The sequence below is a fragment of the Leguminivora glycinivorella genome, chromosome 2, assembly GCF_023078275.1.
Source record: "Leguminivora glycinivorella isolate SPB_JAAS2020 chromosome 2, LegGlyc_1.1, whole genome shotgun sequence".
In the NCBI taxonomy this organism is placed as follows: domain Eukaryota; kingdom Metazoa; phylum Arthropoda; class Insecta; order Lepidoptera; family Tortricidae; genus Leguminivora; species Leguminivora glycinivorella.
In genome coordinates, this window is record NC_062972.1 from 26358995 (window position 1) to 26383306 (window position 24312).

Below are 24312 nucleotides of genomic sequence, written 5' to 3' on the forward strand. Positions count from 1 at the left end.
AACATTTGAAAGTATAAGTATTTATCACCAGAACCCCAAAGGAAGGCGGTTTTTTTTTCTTAAAAATTAATGATAAAAGTCTCATTGCTGTCCTATAATCCTGACACGGATCACATTCTTGTATGGCACCAGCACTAATAAGTTTTTTGACTTCCTCGTTCATACTCGTCTCGTGTGCAACCGACTCGGGTTTGTTAACAGGAATATTCGATTGAGATATACAATCCGATATTGGAATACGCACACCACGGACCCAAGACAATACGGTGGGATCCTTGGTAATGCCTAACCATACTTTATAAAAAAATTGAAGTCTACCAGCCTGAGGTTGTGTATCAGCATCCGATGCTAGCGGCGCGAGGTCCGGGTGTGCGGCCGCGGCGGCGGCGCTCGGCGGTCGCTCGCGCGGCGGGACGGCGGCGGCGGTCTGCGCCCGCCACGCGGGGTGCCCTCTATTTCGCCTATCATTAATTCGCATAATTTGAATTCGCATAACAGATTTGGCATAACATAATTGTTCATAACATTGAATAAGCATAATATTAAAAATGCATAATTCTTATTTCGCATAACAATGAATCTGCATAATTGAAATTTGCATACTATTATTTCGTATAACTTTAATTATCCTAAAATGAATTGTCATACTAACAGTATGGAGCAAGCGATTGGATCAATCAGGGGCTGATTTTCCAATTTCGAGCGCTCGATTTTGAGTGTTTAATTTTATTCTGTCTCACTTATTAAGCATGAAAAAAATAGGGGTAAGTAAGGTACAGCGGGGCAAATCTCGAGTGGGGGGCAAATGTAACTGGTCAATTTCTTCCATTTTTTACAATGTTTGCATTATTAAAAAAAAACTGTTTATTTTTAAGAAACATACCTACATGCAACTATGAACTTATCTGCTAATCTTAAATTAAAAAGATTATTTGAGTTAAGGAGTCTTTATTTTATTTATACATTACTTATTAAGTTTTTTTGTTTTTCATAAATGTTTTTCAGAAAATAGAGTGTCTACCAGTTAGGTATGTAGTAAGCGTGTTCAGTGGGTACCTACATGTAATAATGGAATAATGGAAATAGTGTAATAATGGAAAAAATAGATTAGTTACAATTGCCTTTTAGTCTAGATTTGCCCCGCTGTACCTTACTAAATAAATTGAAAATGGATAGTATTTAAATAATATCATTTCATCGTTCAGATTTTCACTGATCGCACGTGCCGATACTGATACCCGAGCAAGCGGAAGATTCCAATATTGAACCGCGAGCGTAGCGAGTGGTTCAACAAGTGGAATCTTGAGCGTTGCGAGGGTTTCAAGGCACATTAACCTTCGTACGTTACGTTAGCACGTTAAACATTGCCACCGAGTTTGAAAACCAAATTTTTCACCACCCCAACACGGACAAAATACTGACTATAAAACATCAAACTAAATCAAATCCATCGATTTCTTCAATATTTATGATTCAAAATCATCATTTATAGGTAAAATTCTATCAGCTAGCTTAAGACATCAAGTAGGGTTGCCAACTTTTTTTTAGGGAAATATAGTATTTTAGAAAATTCCATCTAAAAAATATAGTACACCGAAATAAAATATAGTACGGTACACATAATCGATAACCAAGTCGTAGAGATCGTTCTTTCTGTCCCCTCTAAGGGGCTCCATTCGGTTTTCATCGATTTTTGACAAGTTTTATGTTGCATTGGTTCTCTTATTTAAGTATCGTCGAAAGTTGTATGGCCGAATATCACTTCCTAACTCACGTTTCGCGCAATTTTATTCCGCCGAATGTTCATTTTCCAACTTATTATCTTATTTGCCAAGCTCACATTTACCAACTTAACATTTGGCCTTTTTAAAAAAGCAAACTTTCATGTTGTCGAATGTTTTACTTAGCGTAATATATAACTAGTTCATTTATTGTATACTGTAATGTACCAAATGTTTTATTGAACACCAACAATATATATGGCGTATTTCGAAAAATATGCAATATTGAGTCTTCTATCACTTTCTAAATGTATTGACAGGTATGCAATTTTTACTTACGTACCTATTAATATTCTTTTAATTTCAATAGTTACCTACTTACTTTTTTTGCAAGACCCATATTAAAAAAAATACCCATATTATAAGTACTTATATTTTTGATCAAATTTGACATTGTTTTAAAAACATTTTTTTTAATGAAATATAGACTTTTATAAAAATGCAAAAGCTATTTTAGTTTAAACTAATTAAGGCAAAAATTTTGACCAAAGAACCAGTTTCCGTCCTGAAATAGTTCAACTTTGATACTAAATATCACAGAATTAATGAGCTGTGAAGTAGGTACCTAATTATGGGATGCTAGTTTGTTTAAAGACGATTCTGTTACTATGATATGCTTTAGAAACTATCGTAATATTCATAATACCAATAGATTCAAATCGAAGCTCATCGGAGTAGAGAATCCCCTTAAGAAATGTCGTTATTTAATATCATGGAAAAAATACAAATTTTTGCAAACAACGGTGGCTTTAGACGTAACTGCAATATTTGCAGAACAGAACGAAGTAATTAAATGTACAATGAATGTTAAATATGAATAAAAGCGCGAGTGGAGCGAGCGCGAAATTTTTTTCAGTATCGAAACGCCGCTCTTGGCGGTTTGACCCTAGTGTAAATTCGCCACTGGCATGGACCCCAAAAATATAGTACTTTTGCGTACTATATATGCTTCATATAGAATATAGTACGCTGGGCCAAAATATAGTACAGTACTATATTATATAGTACGGTTGGCAACCCTAACATCAAGGTAAAATTTGAATGAAATTACTTTGCACTCTTGTGGATAAAATGCAATTTTGCTATCTGTTTTCGAACAGAAAAGTAAGCCGTTATTCGTTAGTGTGGTGAAAATATAATTTTCTTGTATGCCATTTAAACATTCTACGAAACAAAGTTATGCTTATTATACTTATACCAATTCATTGTTATAACAATTTACATTATGCGCATTAGCATTATACGAAATCTGTTATGCGAAATAATGATATGCGTATTAAACGTTATGCGTAATAAACGGTATGCCAATTCATATTAGGAGTATTCAGTTATGCGAATTAATATAGACCCCGCCACGCGTGTAGCTCGTCCTCGCTGGCGTCTGGCGACTCTGGCGAGGCGGCGGCCGCGACGCCGACGACGGCTGCCCCCTCCAGTTTAAAGCCCTCGATGTCGACGGACCTGCTCCTGCCTGTTGGTGCTTGGGCGTCCATTTAGGCTTTGTGACAGTCGGTCTCAATTCTGCTCCGGTTTTAGTCATTGCTTTTATTGACTTCAGACTTTCTTGTAATTCTTTACCAAAAAGCAAACTATCGCGCTTTAAGTCCTTAATATTATCCTTGATCTCCTTATTTAAACTAGGCACCAAGAAATTACGCCTGCTCTGAGTCTCTGAAAAATGTAAGTGACATAATAGTCTACCTGTATCGCTCAGTGACTTTATGATCCCCTGTTTGTTGTTGTCTAAAGTTGAATCTGTTGTCAAGATATTCGACAATGTATTGGCAACTCCTGTTATAATAGTCGAGAGCAACTTTTGTTTGTCACTTAGAATATTATCCCGTTTTAAAACATTATCATTACACGCCACCTTAATCTCGGGATTGAGTATAGGAGCTTGCGCTAATTTTAAATTTTCTGGTATTTCGTAACGTTTTAAAATATCATTCTTAATATCGTCCTTCATACCATTAACTAGAATGTCGGACCATCTCGTCGAGATATCGTCGTGAATGCAAGGACCAAATGTTTCTTCTTTTACGGGCTCATCGCCCAACAAACATAATAAACCGGGATCAAGCGCGGTCACAATCGGCGTAGATTCTTGTAAACCAATTTGTTCACGGTCACCTGTGTGGTGGTAGCTGCGGATGTAGGCGCGGGAGCGGGCGCAGCCGGCGTGGTGGTCGCGGCCGCGGGCGCGCACGCCGGCGCGGCGGCGGCGGCGGGTGCGGGAGGGGGCGCGGGGGCCGGCGCGTCCACCGCGCGGGGCCCGGCGGCGCTTCTATTCTGTATGACCACCGATCGCAGCCCGCCAGCAGCAGGCAGCGCACCCGACGTTGAAGCACCGACCTCATCATCGGTTAAGTCGTATACAGTATTGTTGGTCAATGGGGATTCTGTAACAATACGGTCAAATACCCTTCACAATGCTGCTCTAATTTCAGCAACAAAAAATAAGTGTCCATTATCTTTGACCCTTATCTCTAGACATAATGTTTTCAATCAGAGACCAACGCTTATACTGGTCAGACATCATAAGCGGCTCGGTGATCTTTGTGAATTGCCCATTTGGTAGGGTAATAGGTAGTGTTTCTACCGCCTACTTCCTCGATGTTGGATGTTATACTATAACTACGTACTACATACGTATCTACATATCTATATACCTACGTATAGTACACATATAAGCCGTTGTAATTAACGTAATTAATGTTCTTAGACATAGGCAGTCGTGCTACAGTCTCGCGGACTGTAGTCTAGACTGATAGCATTGACAATTTGCCGCAACCAGGTATTTTACCTATAGTATTCCGGCATAGCCTCTGCTCTAGGAATATATGTGCTTCCCTTTTACACAGCGATCAACCTCTCGGATTGAACTGAAGGTATAAATTAGGGTCGGTAATAGCCTTACAGACTATACTCATTGCACAATGTATCTATTTAATAAAACAAAGCTGGCATGTACATAGGACACATTCTATCAAATGATTAGACGAAGATAACTGAAAATCTTACCTTCATATTGCGAATCCTCTAGCAAGGGATCGGGCTCACCGATATCTTGGTCCGCATACTCATATTCATTATCTGTATATGAGGACGTACTAGGGCTATAACTACGATGACGGCGCCTGCGACGAATCTTCAATCTTTTCCTCTCGAGACTTCGGATTTTTCTTTCCAAGTAATCTTCCTCATCTTCCTCATAATATATATTCATTGACTATATCGGTGAGCGAAACATAAGGTCGAAATTTCATGATCAGGGGGCCGATTTTTGAATCTCGGCCATTCGATTTCGTGAAATTCGTTCAATAATAATATCCACTACTAGCGATTTCAATTCTACTAACAGAATCGAAAACGAGTCATTACCGCTAGTTTTAAAATTACATGACATTCGAACGGCAAATTCGTGCATTCGAAATTCAAAAATCGATCCCCAGATGTTCAGGAGCCCGTTTCTCGAAAGGTACAAGCCTTGTATTACAAGTGCGCGAACAGTCAAATCGTATGGGTTGTCATGGAAACACACTTGTAATACAAGGCTTTTGTACCTTTCGAGAAACGGGCCACTGGACGTACATTAACATTTATAAATTATATAATACTAGCTTTTACCCGAGGCTTCGCTCGCATTAAATCGCGAATATTTTGCGGAATGGTCCATACAAACTTCCACCCTCCATTTTAGGGAAGTGAGAGATTAGAAAGCGATAAAAAGTAGCCTATGTCACTCTCCATCTCTTTAACTATCCCCAAAAAATCACGCCAATTCGTCGCTCCGTTTTGCCGTGAAAGACGGACAAACAAACAGACACACATACTGTCCCATTTATAATATTAATATGGATAAATTTTTAATACTGAAACATTCTGACAATTCAGTATATTATGTCTTTGTTTATATTTTTGTTACCTAAAGTTTTAAAAGCCTATCGGCATTTGAAATAGGCGCTCCGTAGTATTACTTTCCCAGGCACCTCTGAGAAAACCCTTATCAAAGTTAGGTTTGCGCCGGTTCCGCCAATAAACTAAGGTGTAGATGGCAGTAATCTAATATGTAGGACCTTGCGGTGTGAACAAAGTGTACAAAATATTAGATCCACACTTTCTTAACTCTGGCACAGAGGACCTATAGACTCTGTGACTCTGGTTATTGTCGCCAGTGTTACACCAAAAATGCAACGGCAAAAGTAGAGATAATAGTTAATTAATGTGCTAATAAAAAACATTTTGATATTTTTCTTTTTTCTTTCTTTTAAATTAGGTAAGGTGCATTAGGGTAATTCCGAAAGTCATCTAATTACGAAAATTGCATAAAAATCACCATTATTTCCATCATATCAAGATTCCCCTTTCGGAATTTTCAGAGCATTTCTGTCATTCGGAATTACCCTAATTCACTTTACATCATTTTTATATGCCAACATTTCATAATTAACAAAAGAGGTTTTCGTCTCGAAAGAGAATTTGTCGATGGACCATCCTGTAGGTACATATAATACCAGTCAGCTTTTCAAAATGCTTAATTCCAAAATATCAGTAAGATAAGAGCATATAAGTATCTTCATATAGGAGTATGTACCAAAGTAGACTACAAAAACGAATATTATTTAATTACATTAAATAGTAGCTATAAATTCTATTTAATATGTTTTAATACCTACATATAATCAAAGACTATGTTTAACGCCATCTATGACCTACTCCCAGAACTACGGTACTAACATGACGGTATCCCGGTGCGGGGTTCCTGGAGGAAGACGCCACAACACAAACCCCCATCCAGCCACCCAACGCTATTACTTCATCAGTTTTTTCATAGATGGCAGTGGAGTGCGGAAAATTATATTTAGTTGTTTATTAATGCTAAAACTGAAATTAATTAATTATTTGACATTTATATTTCTTCGTTATTCATATATAAACATATATTTCTGTAGTAGAATATTTATACCTATTGACTAGATAATAATTATAAAGATTTCAATCTACGGAATTGATTTTTCGAGTAATTATAATTTATCATCAAGCACAGATGGATAACTAACATCGCACATTTAATTGGTTCCATTATGTTGCGGAAATGATCTATACACACGTACATATAGTCACAGTGACGCCTGCTTCCTGTGTGCGTAGCCGAATGCACAAACACTAACGAAACGCTCACGATAATAAATCTTTTTCTTAGCTATCTCTATCGCTCTTGCATGTTGGCCCGACAGAGCCAGACTAGGTTTATTTTCTGCGGCGTTTCGGTGGCGTTTCGAGTCGCAGAAATGCGATTCGGCTACGCCCCCTGGCATCCCAAGTCCCACCGTATACCTAACCTATATAAATAGAGTATAAATGTCGTATATAATAGTAGGTATTATATTAAATTATAAAATTGGAATAACAAAAGTTTGTGTACATTTGATGTGTTTGTCATACACCTCATCATTATAAATCTATAGATATAGGTAATATTTATTACACATAAAATATTTAATCAAAGTGAATCATATATACATATATGTAAACACAACACTAAAAAAATATGGAATGAGAGGTAAATGAGGAGTGTCTTTTCAAAAGGGCTTATTTCCACTTTGAACTTTTTTTGGGAAATCGAGAAAAACATAATTCCACGGTATTGATTTTGAAATTAACATTTAATTTGCAAAATTGTAATATTGTAAGTTGACGTTAATGCTATGATTACATCAAACGCAACATGTGTACCTAAATAAATATTTAATTACCATGTTTTTGAGAATTAAGCACTTTTGATGCGAACTCTTGGGAATTAAGCCCTTTTGTTGTGGCCAGCCCGTCGTCACTCCATAGTATGATAATAATATATCATCAAGCGATGATTGCCAACATTACGACACAAAAAAATGCTAATTTTGGTAACAAAAATACATAGATAATAGAGTTTCATATTTCCTTAGTCTATGGCCTGACCTACGTGTTTTTAGGGTTCCGTACCTCAAAAGGAAAAAACGGAACCCTTATAGGATCACTTTGTTGTCCGTCTGTCCGTCCGTCCGTCTGTCAAGACCCTTTTTCTCAGGAACGCGTGGAGGTATGAAGCTGAAATTTATATCAATTACTCAGGTCTACTGTCCCTTGAAGCTGTGAAAAAATCAAACTTCTAAGCCAACGCAATCAAAAGATAGAGCCGTTTATGCCGCAAATTTTCGACACTTGCAAGGGAATCAAAACCTACAGGGTGCTTCCCGTGAACTCAGAATCTTGAAATTTGGTACGAAGCAACGTCTTATAGCATAGATAAAGGAAAAATTACGAAAACCATAAATTTTTAGTTACATCACATAATATATATTTTTTTAATAATTTTAAACTTACTACCCATTTCCTCATAAACGCGTAGAGGTATTAAATTGAAATTCATACCAAATACTCAGGTCTATAATACCTTTAAGCTGTAATAAAATCAAACTTCTATGTCAACGCAATCAAAAGAAACAGCAATTTAAGCTGCATATTTTGAAACTCGCAAGTACTCGCAAGGGAATCAAAACCTAAAGGGTACTTCCAGTCGACCTAGAATCTTGAAATTTGGCATGAAGCAACGTTTTATAGCACACATAAAGGAAAAATTCCGAAAACCTTAAATTTTTAGTTACATTACAAAATATATATTATGACTCGATTGTCGTAATGAACGAACTTTGTAAACCTTGCAGGTTTGTACGGAACCCTCGGTGCGCGAGTCCGACTCGCACTTGGCCGGTTTTTTTCTTAACCTCAAGTCGTCAACGTCAAATCTGTCGTAACTTGTTTGAATTTTGTAAGTTAAGTAAATAATAAAATAACTAAAGTTAATTTTGAAATTTCGGGCAAACCAATAAGAAAGTGTGAAATTTGTGGTGTTAGATATTTGAAAATATCAACTTGTGGCTTGTTTTTGCCCAGCTTTGCACTGGATATATGCAGGTCGGTAACTAGTATTTTATTATATTTTCGTTTCGAGTTGCTAACAATTACTCATTTAATCAATTTAAAGCAGTACTTATCATGTACAGTCTACGATTTAAGCGAAAACATTCTGTAAATAAGTTTTTTCGTAAACAAACAAATAACCTAAAATACCAATAGAGTATGACCAACTTATCGATAATCTCTTTATTTCAGATGACGATTATGGGTAATTTTAACAGGTAACGAAGAATCGGCATATTTATCCATCTCCTGTATGAAGATAATGTTGGGCAAAGGTTTTCAAGGCTTTTTGCAGTAAATATTAACTTTCCCTGGTAAACATGCAAGAAACACGAAGATTGAAGCAACAAATACTGGCTTATAACAAAACTCTTAATTAGGAGGCAGTGCCAAATATGAACGTCAGGCACAGTAAATCATAGGAATTTTCTGCAAACGCCTCAAAATTAGTTCAACTGAGAAGTGCTGTAAAGTAGTTGAAAAATTACTTCATGTAAAAGAAAAGTGATGGTATATTTTGCTTTTGTTTTATTCATTTTATACAGGGGCGTATTAAAGGCGGCAGGCTCTTTTTAAGGTAGCGAAGCAGCGTTTTTTCTTAAATTTCATACTTTATCGTCACTTAACGGGGCGGTAATCCTGACTGGCTCAGGATGCCAACGCCAAATCCTTGAAATACGCCTCTGACAGCCATCCCAGACATTTTTTTAAATATATGTATAACATACATAAATACATACATACATACAATCACGCCTGTTTCCCAGAGGGGTAGGCAGAGATCACGGATTTCCATTTACTACGATCCTGACAAACCACTTCACACACTTTCATAACATTTCTCATACACGCTCGTCGGTTTCGAGTACTTCTGACCTGGCCTCTTTGCAATATTTCCCCGTTTTGATCAAGAAAAGTTCGCCTAGGTCTTCCACTACCAACTGACCCTTCCACTCCTTTTTCATATACTTTCTTCGTTAATCTCCTCTCATCCATCCTCTCTACATGCCCAAACCACCTTAACATACCCATCTCAATCTTTGTCACCACATCTACATCCACTCCACACTTCTCTCTTATCACGCTTTCTTATATGTATAAATACTATAAATTTACTGTTAAGTCGCCATACTGCAAAATATCGCAAATTTATCGATATCGATATATTAGGGACTGGGTTGGTCGAGCCCTAGCGATTTTTTCTTTGTGTTGGTAGCAGTGACATGACCTCACGACCGTCGAAAAAACGCCTGCATAAATCGGTTCGAGGGTTGTCGAGAGTGCCGACTCTTAAAACGTAGTGATTCAATGCTCTTTGGTTGTGGCTTTGTAGCGTAAATGTTATTATTTTAAAATAGTTTTATTTTATTTTAGGATTTGTATTAACGTTAGTTGATATGAATGTTGTTGTAATACATACATTGGTTTATCCACATAAATAATCATTACACATTTTTCAAAATGTGTTCTAAACTTCAATTTCACGATGTTAATTGATTTTTTTTTCATTCCAACCCCAACGTGTGATATATTTTTGGATAGGTATTTAAAAATGAATAAGGGTTTACTAAGATCGTTTTTTGATAATATTAATATTTTCGGAAATTATCACAGTTATACTGACTTTCATATTTTTATAAGAACAGCATGCACTTACGTCCAGAACAGTGACATTTGGTGCATTGGAACTGCTCATGATGTGTCACTTTTTAACCGTCACCTCAAATCTGAGAGGTTCTCAATTCGTGTGTATGTTTATTTATTTTTTTCATTTTTTTATGTTTGTTCCTCGATATCTCCGTTGTTACTGGACCGATTAAAAAAAAAATATTGAATGTATATGAATACAGATTGGTCCCATTTTTCTCAGAACCCAGTTCTGATGATGGGATCCTGGAGTAATCGAGGGAACTCCTCGAATCTGAAAGGCATACGTATGGTGAATTTTGTGTTTTTAAAGGAACATCATGCATTTAGGTACGGAACAGTGACATTTGGTGCAGTGGAACTGCTGATGATGGCCAGAACGGAACTTCTCAAATCTGAACGGCACGCTTATAGTGACTTTGGTATTTTTATAAGAACAGCATGCACTTTCGTCCAGAACAGTGACATTTGGTGCAGTGGAACTGCTGATGATGGTCAGATCAGAACCGATCTTCTCAAATCTGAACGGAACACTTATAGTGACTTTGGTATTCTTATAAGAACATCATGCACTTACGTCCAGTCCAGAACAGTGATATTTGGTGCAGTGGAACTGCTGATGATGGTCAGAACACTCAAAACCAAACTCTTCAAATCTGAACGGCACGCTTATAGTGACTTTGGTATTTTTATAAGAACAGCATGCACTTACGTCCGGAACAGTCACATTTGGTGCAGTGGAACTGCTGATGATGGTCAGAACCGAACTCCTCAAATCTGAACGGCACACTCATAGTGACTTTGGTATTTTTGTAAGAAAAGCATGCATTTAAGTTCAGAACAGTGACATTTATTTAGTTATGTTTGTTAAGCATAATTATTGAGTTTTCAAGTCAAAGTTTGTCAAGCTTCGATTTCTTATAATCGGATTCATGAGGAATTGAGAAACTCTCAAACCTTAGCGTTATATGTATATTGATTTGTGTTGCCATCAAATAATTAAAGCATTAAAAGCAGTTTTAAAAAATACCTACACATTTCTACATAATCCAACATTCGCAAGTAGCTTTCACCACAACCCGAAAGGCGGCGGTTTTTTTTTTCTTAAAAAATATTAAACGTTTTTTTATGGGATAGGAGGCAAACGAGCAGATAGGCTGCCTGATGGTAAGCGATCACTGCCGCCCATGGACACCAGAAGCACCAGAAGTGTTGGAGGTGCGTTGCCGGCCTTTAAGATGGATGTACGCTCTTTTCTTGAAGGTTTGATGGTCGCATTGGTCCGGAAATACCGCTGGCGACAATTCATTCCACAGTTTAACTGTGCATGACGTGACCAAATTTGCAAAACGTTGCGTCTTAGAAACATTTTAAAGGGTGAAAATCAAAATATGTACACCGTGTCCAATAAGTTTGAATACAGCACAAATAGCCAATAAAACAAAATGAACAAATAGTTACTACATTATTATTATATTTTATGAATGGCACTCTTATTTACTACATTCACAACAAATGTTTTGGAATAACTCCAGCATTAACTTGTTTACCAGCCTCAAACGCTTCTCAAACGGATCACACGCGGCACGCACCGTTTTCTTCACATTTCATCCCAAATACTCTCAATAATCTTTTTGAAATGATCTAGGTTTATGATTTTATAAAAATTTAGTCTTCAAAGCATGTATGATCATACAAAGTAGTCTAATACGCCTAAACCTGGAGGCCTGGGTGGCCACTCATGTTTCGGATAAAAAACTGCCAAATTAGTCTGAAACTACGCTGGAATACCATTTGCCGAATGTGCTGGAGGTGCGTCTTGTTGGGACACATGATACTCATTCCCAAGCATCCTTTTTAACTTTAAGGCATTTTTTTCTCCAAAACCTTGGTTTTAAAGAAAAAAACGTTGATTTTAACGCTTTTATCTGTAAGTACTGAAGGTAGTTTACCTCGCTTACATACTGCATCCCACACCTGCGCCGATGGTGAGCTCTGGAACCTAGGCACATTTTTCTAGTTGCCCGGAACGTTATCTATCCTCGGTACCCATAATAGTTTATTTTGGACACGTGGCGTCTGTTTTATCACATACAGATTCTGCTTATAAAAAATAACTCGTCACCTGCGTGCCGAGCAAGTATTTTGTTGGCACTTTACCTCTTTGTTTTTCTTAGACACTTCGGAAATTTCATGAACTTTGTGCTTGTATTTTATTAAAAGGAATATACTCTTCAGTTTAAATAAGAATTTTATGGCCTGTGATCCCAATATCTTTAGAACTGAGGTAAAATGTGAGTATTCGGACTTATTGGACACGGTGTACATGTTCGTTCTAAAAGTAGCTGATCAAGCATCGTCGGTTTGGAAAGCCTGCGGTAAAATTTTTGCTCATTACTATACATATTCGATTTAAAGGGTTTTGAGATTTAGGAAATAAAACAACGCTTCATTAGATTTAATTTAATAACATTATGTAATTATAATCTCAATGTAAGTGCAAGCAGTCTTATTTACAATAAACTTAAAAGCGGAAACAAATATATGCAGAAAGAAAAAAAAGAAGCTGTCAATACTGAATCCCCTAGGGCGGCTATGTATGAATAGCACAGAAAAGTATTAAAATAAAATAAAAACCGGCCAAAAGCGTGTCGGGCCACGCTCAGTGTAGGGTTCCGTAGTTTTCCGTATTTTTCTCAAAAACTAACCTATAAAGTTCAAAACAAATTTTCAAAGAAAGTCTTTGTAAAGTTCTACTTTTGTGATTTTTTTCATATTTTTAAACATATGGTTCAAAAGTTATAGCGATTATTTCCGAAAATATGAAAATTATCAAAAATCGATCTTAGTAAAACCTAATTCATTTTTAAATACCTATCTAACAATATATCACACGTTGGGGTTGAAATGAAAAAAAATATCTGCCCCCTCTTTACATGTAGGGGTACCCTAATAAAACATTTATTATTATTATTAACGACCTTCCACATATTTATAATGAGCCCAAACATGATGGGGTTATGATGAGGAGAATAGCAGTTCTGTTGACCACCTCCTGACTCCATCATGAGAACTTGGACCTCTTCTAGTTCGATGGTGCTCGTCAGCCCAAATCTAATGAGCCCGAACATGATGGGATTATGATGAGGAGAATAGCAGTTCTGTTGGCCACCTCCTGACTCCATCATGAGACCCTGGACCTAATCTAGTTCGATGGTGCTCGTCAGCCCAAATCTAATGAGCCCAAACATGATGGGGTTATGATGAGGAGAATAGCAGTTCTGTTGACCACCTCCTGACTCCATCATGAGACCTTGGACCTCATCTAGTTCGATGGTGCTCGTCAGCCCAAATCTAATGAGCCCGAACATGATGGGGTTATGATGAGGAGAATAGCAGTTCTGTTGGCCACCTCCTGACCCCGTCATAAGACCTTGGACCTCATCTAGTTCGGTGGTGCTCGTCAGCCCAAATCTAATGAGCCCAAACATGATGGGGTTATGATGAGGAGAATAGCAGTTCTGTTGACCACCTCCTGACTCCATCATGAGACCCTGGACCTCATCTAGTTCGATGGTGCTCGTCAGCCCAGATCTAATGAGCCCAAACATGATGGGGTTATGATGAGGAGAATAGCAGTTCTGTTGACCACCTCCTGACTCCATCATGAGACCTTGGACCTCATCTAGTTCGATGGTGCTCGTCAGCCCAAATCTAATGAGCCCGAACATGATGGGGTTATGATGAGGAGAATAGCAGTTCTGTTGGCCACCTCCTGACCCCGTCATGAGACCTTGGACCTCATCTAGTTCGATGGTGCTCGTCAGCCCAAATCTAATGAGCCCAAACATGATGGGGTTATGATGAGGAGAATAGCAGTTCTGTTGACCACCTCCTGACTCCATCATGAGACCTTGGACCTCATCTAGATCGATGGTGCTCATCAGCCCAAATCTAATGAGCCCAAACATGGTGGAGTTATGATAAGTAGAATAGCAGTTCTGTTGAACATCTCCTGCCTGACTCCATCATCATGAGAACCAGAACCTCATCCTGGTCCCAAAATATAATAATAATTCAAACTCTCAACAAACTTCACGTATAACTTAAAATCCAAAATCATATGAAAAGCATGTCGAATGCTAAAATTGCATAAGGTGTAAAAAGGATCAAGATTTGTTTAGTCGCAGTTTACGGCACTTCTCGGAACTATCGAGCTGCTTACGAAAGCTAGGTGCGCCGGACGATCAAACGCAGGTCCGTTGTCTTCGAGCGCTCGGCGCAGACTGAGCGGGCTCGCGTTAGCACAGTGTCTTTTATTCGAATTTTAGGTGTTTTAAAAACATATCTATCGACAGAAAGGTATGTCTTATATGTATGATTTTTTTCTTATAGGTCAATAAGAAGTTCTAGTTTAGGATAATATTATTTAAGAGTTACAAAAAATGCAGGAATCGCAGGAAAAATACATAATGTAAACCTCTTTTTATCGAAAAAATGGGGAGGATACGGAAGGTTATTTATCCACCATTTCAAGTAAATCTTAAAATGTCAAAGTATTAGCTAACTCGTACAGGATATAACAAATAGGATTGTGATCATTTATTACCCCAAATAACATTTTTAACAGCACAATCACGATTCTAAACGAGCTATCCCACTATGAAAATTGATAACGTCTTCCGAAAAAACTGATTTTTCGGAAGTATAAAAAGACATATTTTAAAGTAGTACCAATTGACTTTCTAGCTTAAGATATGTACTTTTAGGAACATTATCATTTTTTTAATAATCATTTATAGTTTCTTTATAATTTTGAATGAAAAAGGTTCTATTTTGCAAAAAACGCTCGTCTTTAGGAATAAGGCCTCTTAATCTTTTTTTTAAAGATCAAGGCGAGATTTTCTGAACTTTTATCTCAAAACAACGCGTACTTTTCTATACTAAGAACAACTGCATTCATAGTTAAAAAAAAAGAAAAAATGGAAAAAAGCCCTTTTGAAAAGACACTCCTCATTAATGTAAAGAATGGTTGGCAAGCTGCCTCAGGGACCGCAACCAGTGTATAGAAATCACAAGACTGGAAAACGGAAGTAAAGTGACGAGTAGATCTCAATGGAAGAGTATTACAGCAGGAGTTCCGCAAGGAAGCATATTGGGGCCATTACTTTTCTTAATGTAAGGTCAGTGCGGGCAAGACCGGCATAGTTTATTTGAAATAAAGTTTGAGTGGATAAAACTCTATAATTAATGAAGTCTGGCGTAATGCGCATGGTCCTATGAGATAGCAAATATTATATTTTACAAAGATTTTATAATATTTTGGTGAAATAAGGTACTTTTAAGTCATAAAAATCACATTTTATAAGGCTCGGCGGGTTGACCGTCCTCCCGCGATGAGTACAGAAAGACCGTCTAGTGCTTGTTGTCGCGTAATTTCATATGAGACTAGGTTCCAAAATCATGATCATTGTTATTTTACGTAATAACAGGGCAGAATGTGCTAGATAATTAATAAAATAATGTTAAAATATTGAACATATAAGCATTTTTCTATTTATAAGGCAAGACCGGCATAAGTCCCGTAGATGGGGTTCATAACCTTTTCTTTTCAGGTCCAGATATTGCATAATACTGTTTTTCCAACGAACACCTGCGATACAATTTAGTCACGATATTACAGGCTCATATAAATCCAACTACTTATCTGTTTTTGAAACTTTTTTGTTAAAAAAAGGTAATAGGATATTAAGATACGTGAATTGGTTTGGTAACATTTCTTAGCAATGCTTGGTTTTTCTATAGTTACTACCAGAGTTACCACTTACCTGAGCTACCACCCCCGAAAACCTATCGACGACACCCATAACGACTTTTTGTCAAAGTGACAGCCAGCAATGTCAATTAACGGTCGGGTAGCCGTAAAATAGTCGGTCAAAAGTGTCAAAACCATTTTAAAGGGTATCCATACGGTCCCTGTTGGGTACCTAATGCTGATTATAAAATTAATGACCAACTGGAAACCCTACTCTCTTTTGAAATATTTGTCGCCGCATGTTGCACAATCTTAATATACTTAAACAAATATAATAGAAAACGGTTAGAGCTTACGATAATTCTACCAACTTAAATATGATGATGAATAATGCAGTCTAAGCTTACTTCTGTTCACCTCTTATCATTCTTCACAACCATGTCACATATATTTTATTTTTACTTAATACTTTCGAATTATTTTAGTAACACCATACGAATCATTATCAAAACTGTATTTCGAAGTTAAAATCAAAATCATTATCAAAACTGTATTTCGAAGTTAAAATCAAAACCGGCCAAGAGCGTGTCGGGCCACGCTCAGTGTAGGGTTCCGTAGTTTTCCGTATTTTTCTGAAAAACTACTGAACCTATCAAGTTCAAAACAATTTTCCTAGAAAGTCTTTATAAAGTTCTATTTTTGTGATTTTTTTCATATTTTTTAAACATATGGTTCAAAAATTAGAGGGGGGGGGACGCACTTCTTTTTCCTTTAGGAGCGATTATTTCCGAAAATATTAATATTATCAAAAAACGATCTTAGTAAACCCTTATTCATTTTTAAATACCTATCCAACAATATATCACATGTTGGGGTTGGAATGAAAAAAAATATCAGCCCCCACTTTACATGTAGGGGGGGTACCCTAATAAAACATTTTTTTCCATTTTTTATTTTTGCACTTTGTCGGCGTGATTGACATACATATTGGTACCAAATTTCAGCTTTCTAGTGCTAACGGTTACTGAGATTATCCGCGGACGGACGGACGGATGGACGGACAGACAGACATGGCGAAACTATAAGGGTTCCTGGTTGACTACGGAACCCTAAAAACGGTACAACTATCATAAGCCAAAAACGTACCTATATATTGATATTGTTTACACTCGACTTATTTCCAATAAAGCCAAAAAAAAGTTGGCAACTCCTTGTTTATCATATGCCGGTCTTGCCTTTCTCTTTTATGCCGGACTTTCTGACTAGGCACAATTTCTGAGTTACATATTTCAGAACATAAAACTAGAAATTGAGCGCGTTTTGAGTAGAATAATAGTACTAGTCAGAAATAATGGTTATTAAATGACTGCGTTACATACATGATATACAAATATTCCGACTGCTTCTATTTTATTTTATTTTTTTGCGGAGCCATGTTGAACTCGACGTTCGAGTTCGAAACGAGAAACAAGTTTATTGTTAATTAGTGTTCGTCCTAGGGATATGTATTGAATACCAATGGATTAAGGATGAAAAACTGCTATACCTCCAGATGTGTGAGAAGCGTAGATATATAAACAAAAAAGTTATAGTCTATAGACGGTCTTTCCGGGTAGAGGGTCTTCCCCACACTGACCTTACATTAATGACCTTCCCAATTGTACGAAACACGAGTGCATTTTATTCGCAGACGATACGACCCTGCTCGTCAAATGTGAACATTCTGAAACTTTCGAAGAAGATATAAATACGGCAATTAATGATATAATAACATGGCTAAATGATAACAATTTGAAAATCAACATATCGAAAACCAATTTTATACAACTTCACAATTACCGTACCAATATTTTACCGTTGCAAGTACAATATAATGACAGCACACTGGAACAAGTAAGTTCAACAAAGTTTCTAGGCATAATCATAGATGAAAACTGTAAATAATCACATCATATTGACTCTATATGTAACAAACTCGATCGCTTCGTATATGCACTAAAACGATTGCGACCAATTGTTTCAATAGAAACTTCGCTGATGCATATTATGGTTATGTAGCTTCGGTTTTATGTTACATATTCGAATACATCTTTTTTGCAATATGAATAATTCTGTACTATTCACACTATTACCCCACATATTTATTCCGTATTGGAGCCATGGCCTATTGATATGGGGAAACTCAGCTGACATGATTAGAGCCTTCAGACTACAAAACAAATGTGTACGCGCGATTTGTGGAGCATTGTTCTTGGACAGCTGTAGACCGCTATTCAAAGAGTTAGAAATTTTGCCTTTGCTATGCATGTACATAAAAGAGACCTGCCTTTTTGTCAAGAAAAACCCACATATTTATATTCCAAAAGACTTCAGAAGTATTTAAAAGACAAGTGAGACACAATCATGCACTTTACGTTCCTCGGCAGAATACAGACATATACAGGAAAAACTCTTACTATATAAGAATTATAATAAGTTGCCGGACAGTTTCAAAGAATTACCAGAAATCCATTTTTACAAAGAACTTGCTAAGTGGTTAATCAATAAGTGTTTTATAGTGTAAATGAATTCCTATTAGACTAAGTGATTATTAACTACATTTAATTATATTAAAATATATTTATAAATATTGACTGAAATTGAAAATTGTTATGTGTTTTGAATTGTATAGTGATCTTTTGCCTTGGTAAAATTTCATTTGTCTAAATTTAAATTGTATTTTATATCCGACGGTACTATTAATTAGTTTATTATAAATATTATAATAATATGTTGACATTTATTTACTTTGTGTATGCAATGCGACAGAATTTTTGCACACCAATAATGGTTGAATGTAAATGGAAACTACTTAATCATCTTTAACATCTTGGAACTATGTGCCTACATTCTTGCTAAATAAAGGTTTCTTAAAATTTTCTTTCTTAAAATAGAGAAGGTAATTTGAAATAAAGTAGGTACACTCATAATTTATTTATTCGGTGTCATTTTTAGGGTTCCGTAGTCAACTAGGAACCCTTATAGTTTCGCCATGTCTGTCTGTCCGTCCGTCCGTCCGTCCGTCCGTCCGTCCGTCCGTCCGTCCGTCCGTCCGTCCGTCCGTCCGTCCGCGGATAATCTCAGTAACCGTAAGCACTAGAAAGCTGAAATTTGGTACCAATACGTATATCAATCACGCCAACAAAGTGCAAAAATAAAAAATGGAAAAAAATGTTTTATTAGGGTACCCCCCCTACATGTAAAGTGGGGGCTGATATTTTTTTTCATTCCAACCCCAACGTGTGATATATTGTTGGATAGGTATTTAAAAATGAATAAGGGTTTACTAACATCGTTTTTTGATAATATTAATATTTTCGGAAATAATCGCTCCTAAAGGGAAAAAAAGTGCGTCCCCCCCCCTCTAACTTTTGAACCATATGTTTAAAAAATATGAAAAAAATCACAAAAGTAGAACTTTATAAATACTTTCTAGGAAAATTGTTTTGAACTTGATAGGTTCAGTAGTTTTTGAGAAAAATACGAAAAACTACGGAACCCTACACTGAGCGTGGCCCGACACGCTCTTGGCCGGTTTTTAAAGAATCTCATTACCGCTCCACAAATAAGTAAGTAGGTATGCAGGACTGCCTGTAAAAATCTCAGACTTATTATACGAGAATTCCATTGACACTTTTTTACACATTATAGAGTTACCTAACCACACAAGGTTTAACCCGACGAATTTTAAAATAAATAATAATTAATAAATAAATAACCTGTCTAAAATAAAGATCAACGGATTAGATACAGCAATAAAAATCCCAAAATAACAACCAACCATCGTCGTCATTTCCGCTAAACCAGCCACTACACTAAACAATATTGATAAGATATCACGACAATCTAGCGAAATCACGGCATTAATCTGTAGTCATATCAAATTAATGAATAGACTATCGATAAAAATGTGTAAGTATTGTCCTGAAGTACATTCCCTGATAATTTAGCCGCTGTATATAAGTTTGTCTATTAGATTATTGAGTTAGTCAAGGAGAATGAAGCGTTTGTTAGTCCTGGTGTTGGCGGCGGCTGTGTGGGCTCAAGAGGATGTGCTGCCTCGGGCCGAGCCTTGTGGCCGACAGGCTTGCCAGCTGCCCTCCTGCAGGTGCTCTGGTACTGACATTCCTGGTGGACTCAACGTACGGGACACGCCACAAGTAAGCACAGACAACATAACTTATTATACTAATTGGACTAACGTCTCCAAAATTTACATTTATTGAAAGACTAACGTCTCTAAATTCATTTAAGTACGTTACATTAGCTGACAAACTAGTTGAAAATATTTTGGATAAATCGTCGGAAGTATTATGAAAGCTAATTATGATTGATTGCTACAAAGAGCTATGCCGATAGGTATGTTTCAGTACTAATTTTTTTTATTATGTAATCAGTAATCGATCCAGAGGCCGTGAGTTCAAGTCTCACCCAAGGCAGACATTTTCCACTTTTAAATTTATTCTAAGCCTAACGGCATCGATTGCAGACGTTTCTGCTAATCAGAAGTTAAAAATTTAATCAGTAATGGTTCTGAATGGATTCATTTATCAATATCGCTTTTTGTACCTATCTTAGACATTAAACCATCTACGTCTTTCAGTTTGTCCTGTTGACCTTTGATGATGGCGTCAACGTCGGAAACATGGTCACCTATCGGAACCTCCTTTTTAATCGTCGCAACAGCAATGGCTGTCCCGTCGGTACCACCTACTACATCAACCATGAGTATACCGACTACACCCTCGTAAACGAGCTGTACAACCAAGGTCTCGAGATCGCACTCCACTCCATCAGCCATCAAACCCCTGATACCTATTGGAAGGAAGCTACCTATGATGACCTAAAGTTGGAATTTGGAGACCAGAGAAGGCAAATGTCCCATTTTGCTAATATTCCTATTGATGCTATTAAAGGTAAGAAGTGTGATTTGTTATAAGTAGATAAATCATTTTTTCCAGTATTAAATGTAGATATTACGTTTGATAATGTCTATCTGTTTCCAGGTGTCCGCATCCCGTTCTTACAGATCTCTGGTAACTCTTCCTTCCAAGTCATGGCTGACTCTGGGCTGGAGTATGACTGCACTATGCCAACCATCAACCAGATTAACCCTGGCTTGTGGCCGTACACTCTTGACTATGCCTCCACTCAGGACTGCGTTATTCCTCAATGCCCCACTGCGTCGATTCCTGGAGTGTGGGTGCTGCCTATGGTCAGCTGGGTTGATTTGAGCGGGTTTACTTGCTCGATGGTCGATTCTTGCTTTAGTGTGTAAGTATATCATATTTATCCCATTTTTTTTTTCATTCTACTAATAGATTTTTTCATTATATCTACAGATATAATCCAATTTACACGTAGAAATTAGTAGTAATTAGTTGATCTCGAAAATTATTGTCATTAAAACTGTCTCTAAAAGGCCTCCCTTGACCGACGAAGAGGCCTGGTTCCAGTTCATAATAACCAACTTCGAGAGACACTACAAGGGCAACCGCTCGCCTTTTGGCTTCTACGTCCACGAGTGGTACGTCTCGAGTTACCCCGCCATCTACAGGGCTTTGGAGAGATTCTTGGATATGGTCAACAATCTTCAAGACGCTTTTGTGGTAAATATTTTTATATCTTACTATTTATTACCTAGAAGCGTTTACTTATATATTGCTTGGTACCTAAAGGATTTTGTCGAGTAGGTACAATGAAATCTTTAAAGACATAAATTCAACACCAAGTATCAATCAATCTTAACACAGTTTATGAATGATTGTAGGTAAACTCTGCTGAGGTGATCGAGTGGGTGAAGAATCCCGTCCCAGTTCCCGAGTACAGGAGCCGCCCGTGCAGAAGCTGGGTGCCCACCGCGTGCCCACGCCAAAGCTGCGGCCCTCTCACCTCAGACCACAACGTTTGGGTGAGTACCTATGTAGCCAACGTCACAATCCCTGACGCATCATAAGCGTATATAGCTGTATAGCTAGCTGTTCCTATCGCTCTCCTGAAGTGACGCGACAAAACCAGACTGCGTTTAAATCGTCAACGATTGTCACTTCGACTAGGACGGCTGGAAAATTGTAATTTCGTGAACACCGGAAATCGTACCGTTATCTGATAAAGCTATTATCAACTCTTGCAAATTGCGATATAAAGTCAAATAAACAATCAAACTTACTAGTTTGAAAATGGTTCATGGGTTGGTGATTTGGAAGCACATAAAAAATTGCTGCTTTGCTCTGCAACTTGCAACCTCATGATTCATGAATGCTTTTAGATGATTTGTTTAAAATATAAGCAAAATCATGGAGCCACATTTTATGAGATATTAGTGACTAAAAACATTTCATCTTTCTTTTAGGGTGCATACTGGATGCAGATTTGTAATACGTGTCCAAGCACATACCCATGGTTGGGAAATCCTCTCGGCCAGTAAAACCTATTGGATTTGGACTTGAAAAATTTCTGGAAAGAAGATCGAAAAAAAGGTTAATGAACCACTGACAAACCAAGCGTTGAATTAAGCTTATTAACGCAATCAGGAAATCATCTTCCAATAGGCAATTAAAAAAATATATAAATCTGGTTTTATTTTTATCCTGAATATTAAATAGGCAGACCATATAATAAAAAAAAAGGCTAAAGATACACTCAGGAGCAAAAAAAACAGGTAGCTGTCAAAAGTGATTATACGTATCTGTTGCAGAATTCTAAATCATAATTTAATAAATTCCATCAGTCATGTCACTACACATATTACTGAAGCAAGTCATACAGAATTCAACGTGTACAGTAAAAATAAAATGCATCCTAGTACACATCCCTGAGTACAATGTTATGATTTTATGCGAGTATGCTTACCTATGTTGTTAACTGATCTACTTCGAAAATCAGTTCATGATTTTGTTATTACGATTCAAACCAATCTCGAGCCTCTCGGCATTTACTAATACCGACTACTTTATCCAATAAAATGGTATGATGTAGGTACCCTGTACATTATCTGTTCCTTTTACAAGGAGGCAACGTTGTTAGTAAGCAAAATATTACAGTCCAGCAATTTGTATATTAATTCATTAATTAGTACATTACATCAGAGGCCGGGAAAATGAGGATTTCCGGCCAAGTGGGTATATACGGCCGAGCGAGAGTGCGAGCGAGGCCGGATAGGGATACGAGGCCGGGAATCCGTTTTCACGCCGAGGCATGTATAGTGCTTTTCAAACATGCAATAAAGTAAAAAAAAAATGCTCTAACGGACAATATTTTATAAAAAAAAGTTACTTTGCAGGCCTAGGCCTAAAAAATAATATGAAATCCCTTTACAGTCCTCTCGAGTTGTTGCGCCCAAAAAGCGATACTTCCCAGCCCATTTTAAGGAACGTAAAGACAATATTTCATTGCATGTTTGAGAAAATGTCTTTTTCTACTTGTCGACTGTAATCTGTCAATTAGGACACCACAGACTAAACTATAAGTGCTAACTTTTCAGTATTGGATACTCTATGGCAGTTCCGACTCAATTATAATAAGCCCATTATAGTTGACTTTAGTTAACTGTAATAATTTCAAAAATAGAACTTCATACAATTTCTATACTAATTTGCGATACCTGGCAAATTTTCCTGCATCTGAAACACATTTTTTTTTTATCTGTCGCGTAGGGTGTTTCATTTTTCCAAAATTTTGATTTATCTTTGACTTCGCTTTTCTTCTTGTTTCTACACCTATACAGAGCCCACAAACCAAAAATCAGAAAAATCGGACAATATTTAGAGGTCGCACACTGTGGCAACTTTTGTCTGAAGAAGTTAGTATGGGCGCAGGAAAGGCTAGAAACAAAAGGTAGGTGGTTTAAAAGTGATTTTAATGAAAAGTTTTTATATTGAAGCAAGTTCTTTTAAAAAAAATTACTAGTTGACGTGGCATTTAGTTTCTAGGCAAGGTTCCTTATGGTATTTTTTTGGACGCTCGACTTCCTTCTATGGAACAAGTTTTTTTGGATTTTTGTCCTGTTTTTGGCATGAAGCAGTGGTCTCTCGGCCCTCTCGGGGCACTGATAACAGGATAGGTGGATGATATCAAACGGCACATTGGCTATCACCAGGTCCGCCATGGACCGGCTCGGCAAAATAT

General features: G+C 37.1%; 1 protein-coding gene across 1 annotated transcript; it reads left to right on the plus strand.

The window, feature by feature from the left end:
- Positions 1-20160: 20160 nt before the first annotated feature.
- Positions 20161-22761, plus strand: LOC125236761 (chitin deacetylase 8-like). Its single transcript, XM_048143689.1, has 6 exons — positions 20161-20345; positions 20789-21101; positions 21192-21459; positions 21608-21794; positions 21956-22096; positions 22538-22761. Exons 1-6 carry the CDS (start codon positions 20184-20186, stop codon positions 22610-22612), a joined length of 1146 nt encoding a protein of 381 aa, XP_047999646.1. The 5' UTR covers positions 20161-20183; the 3' UTR covers positions 22613-22761.
- Positions 22762-24312: the final 1551 nt, after the last annotated feature.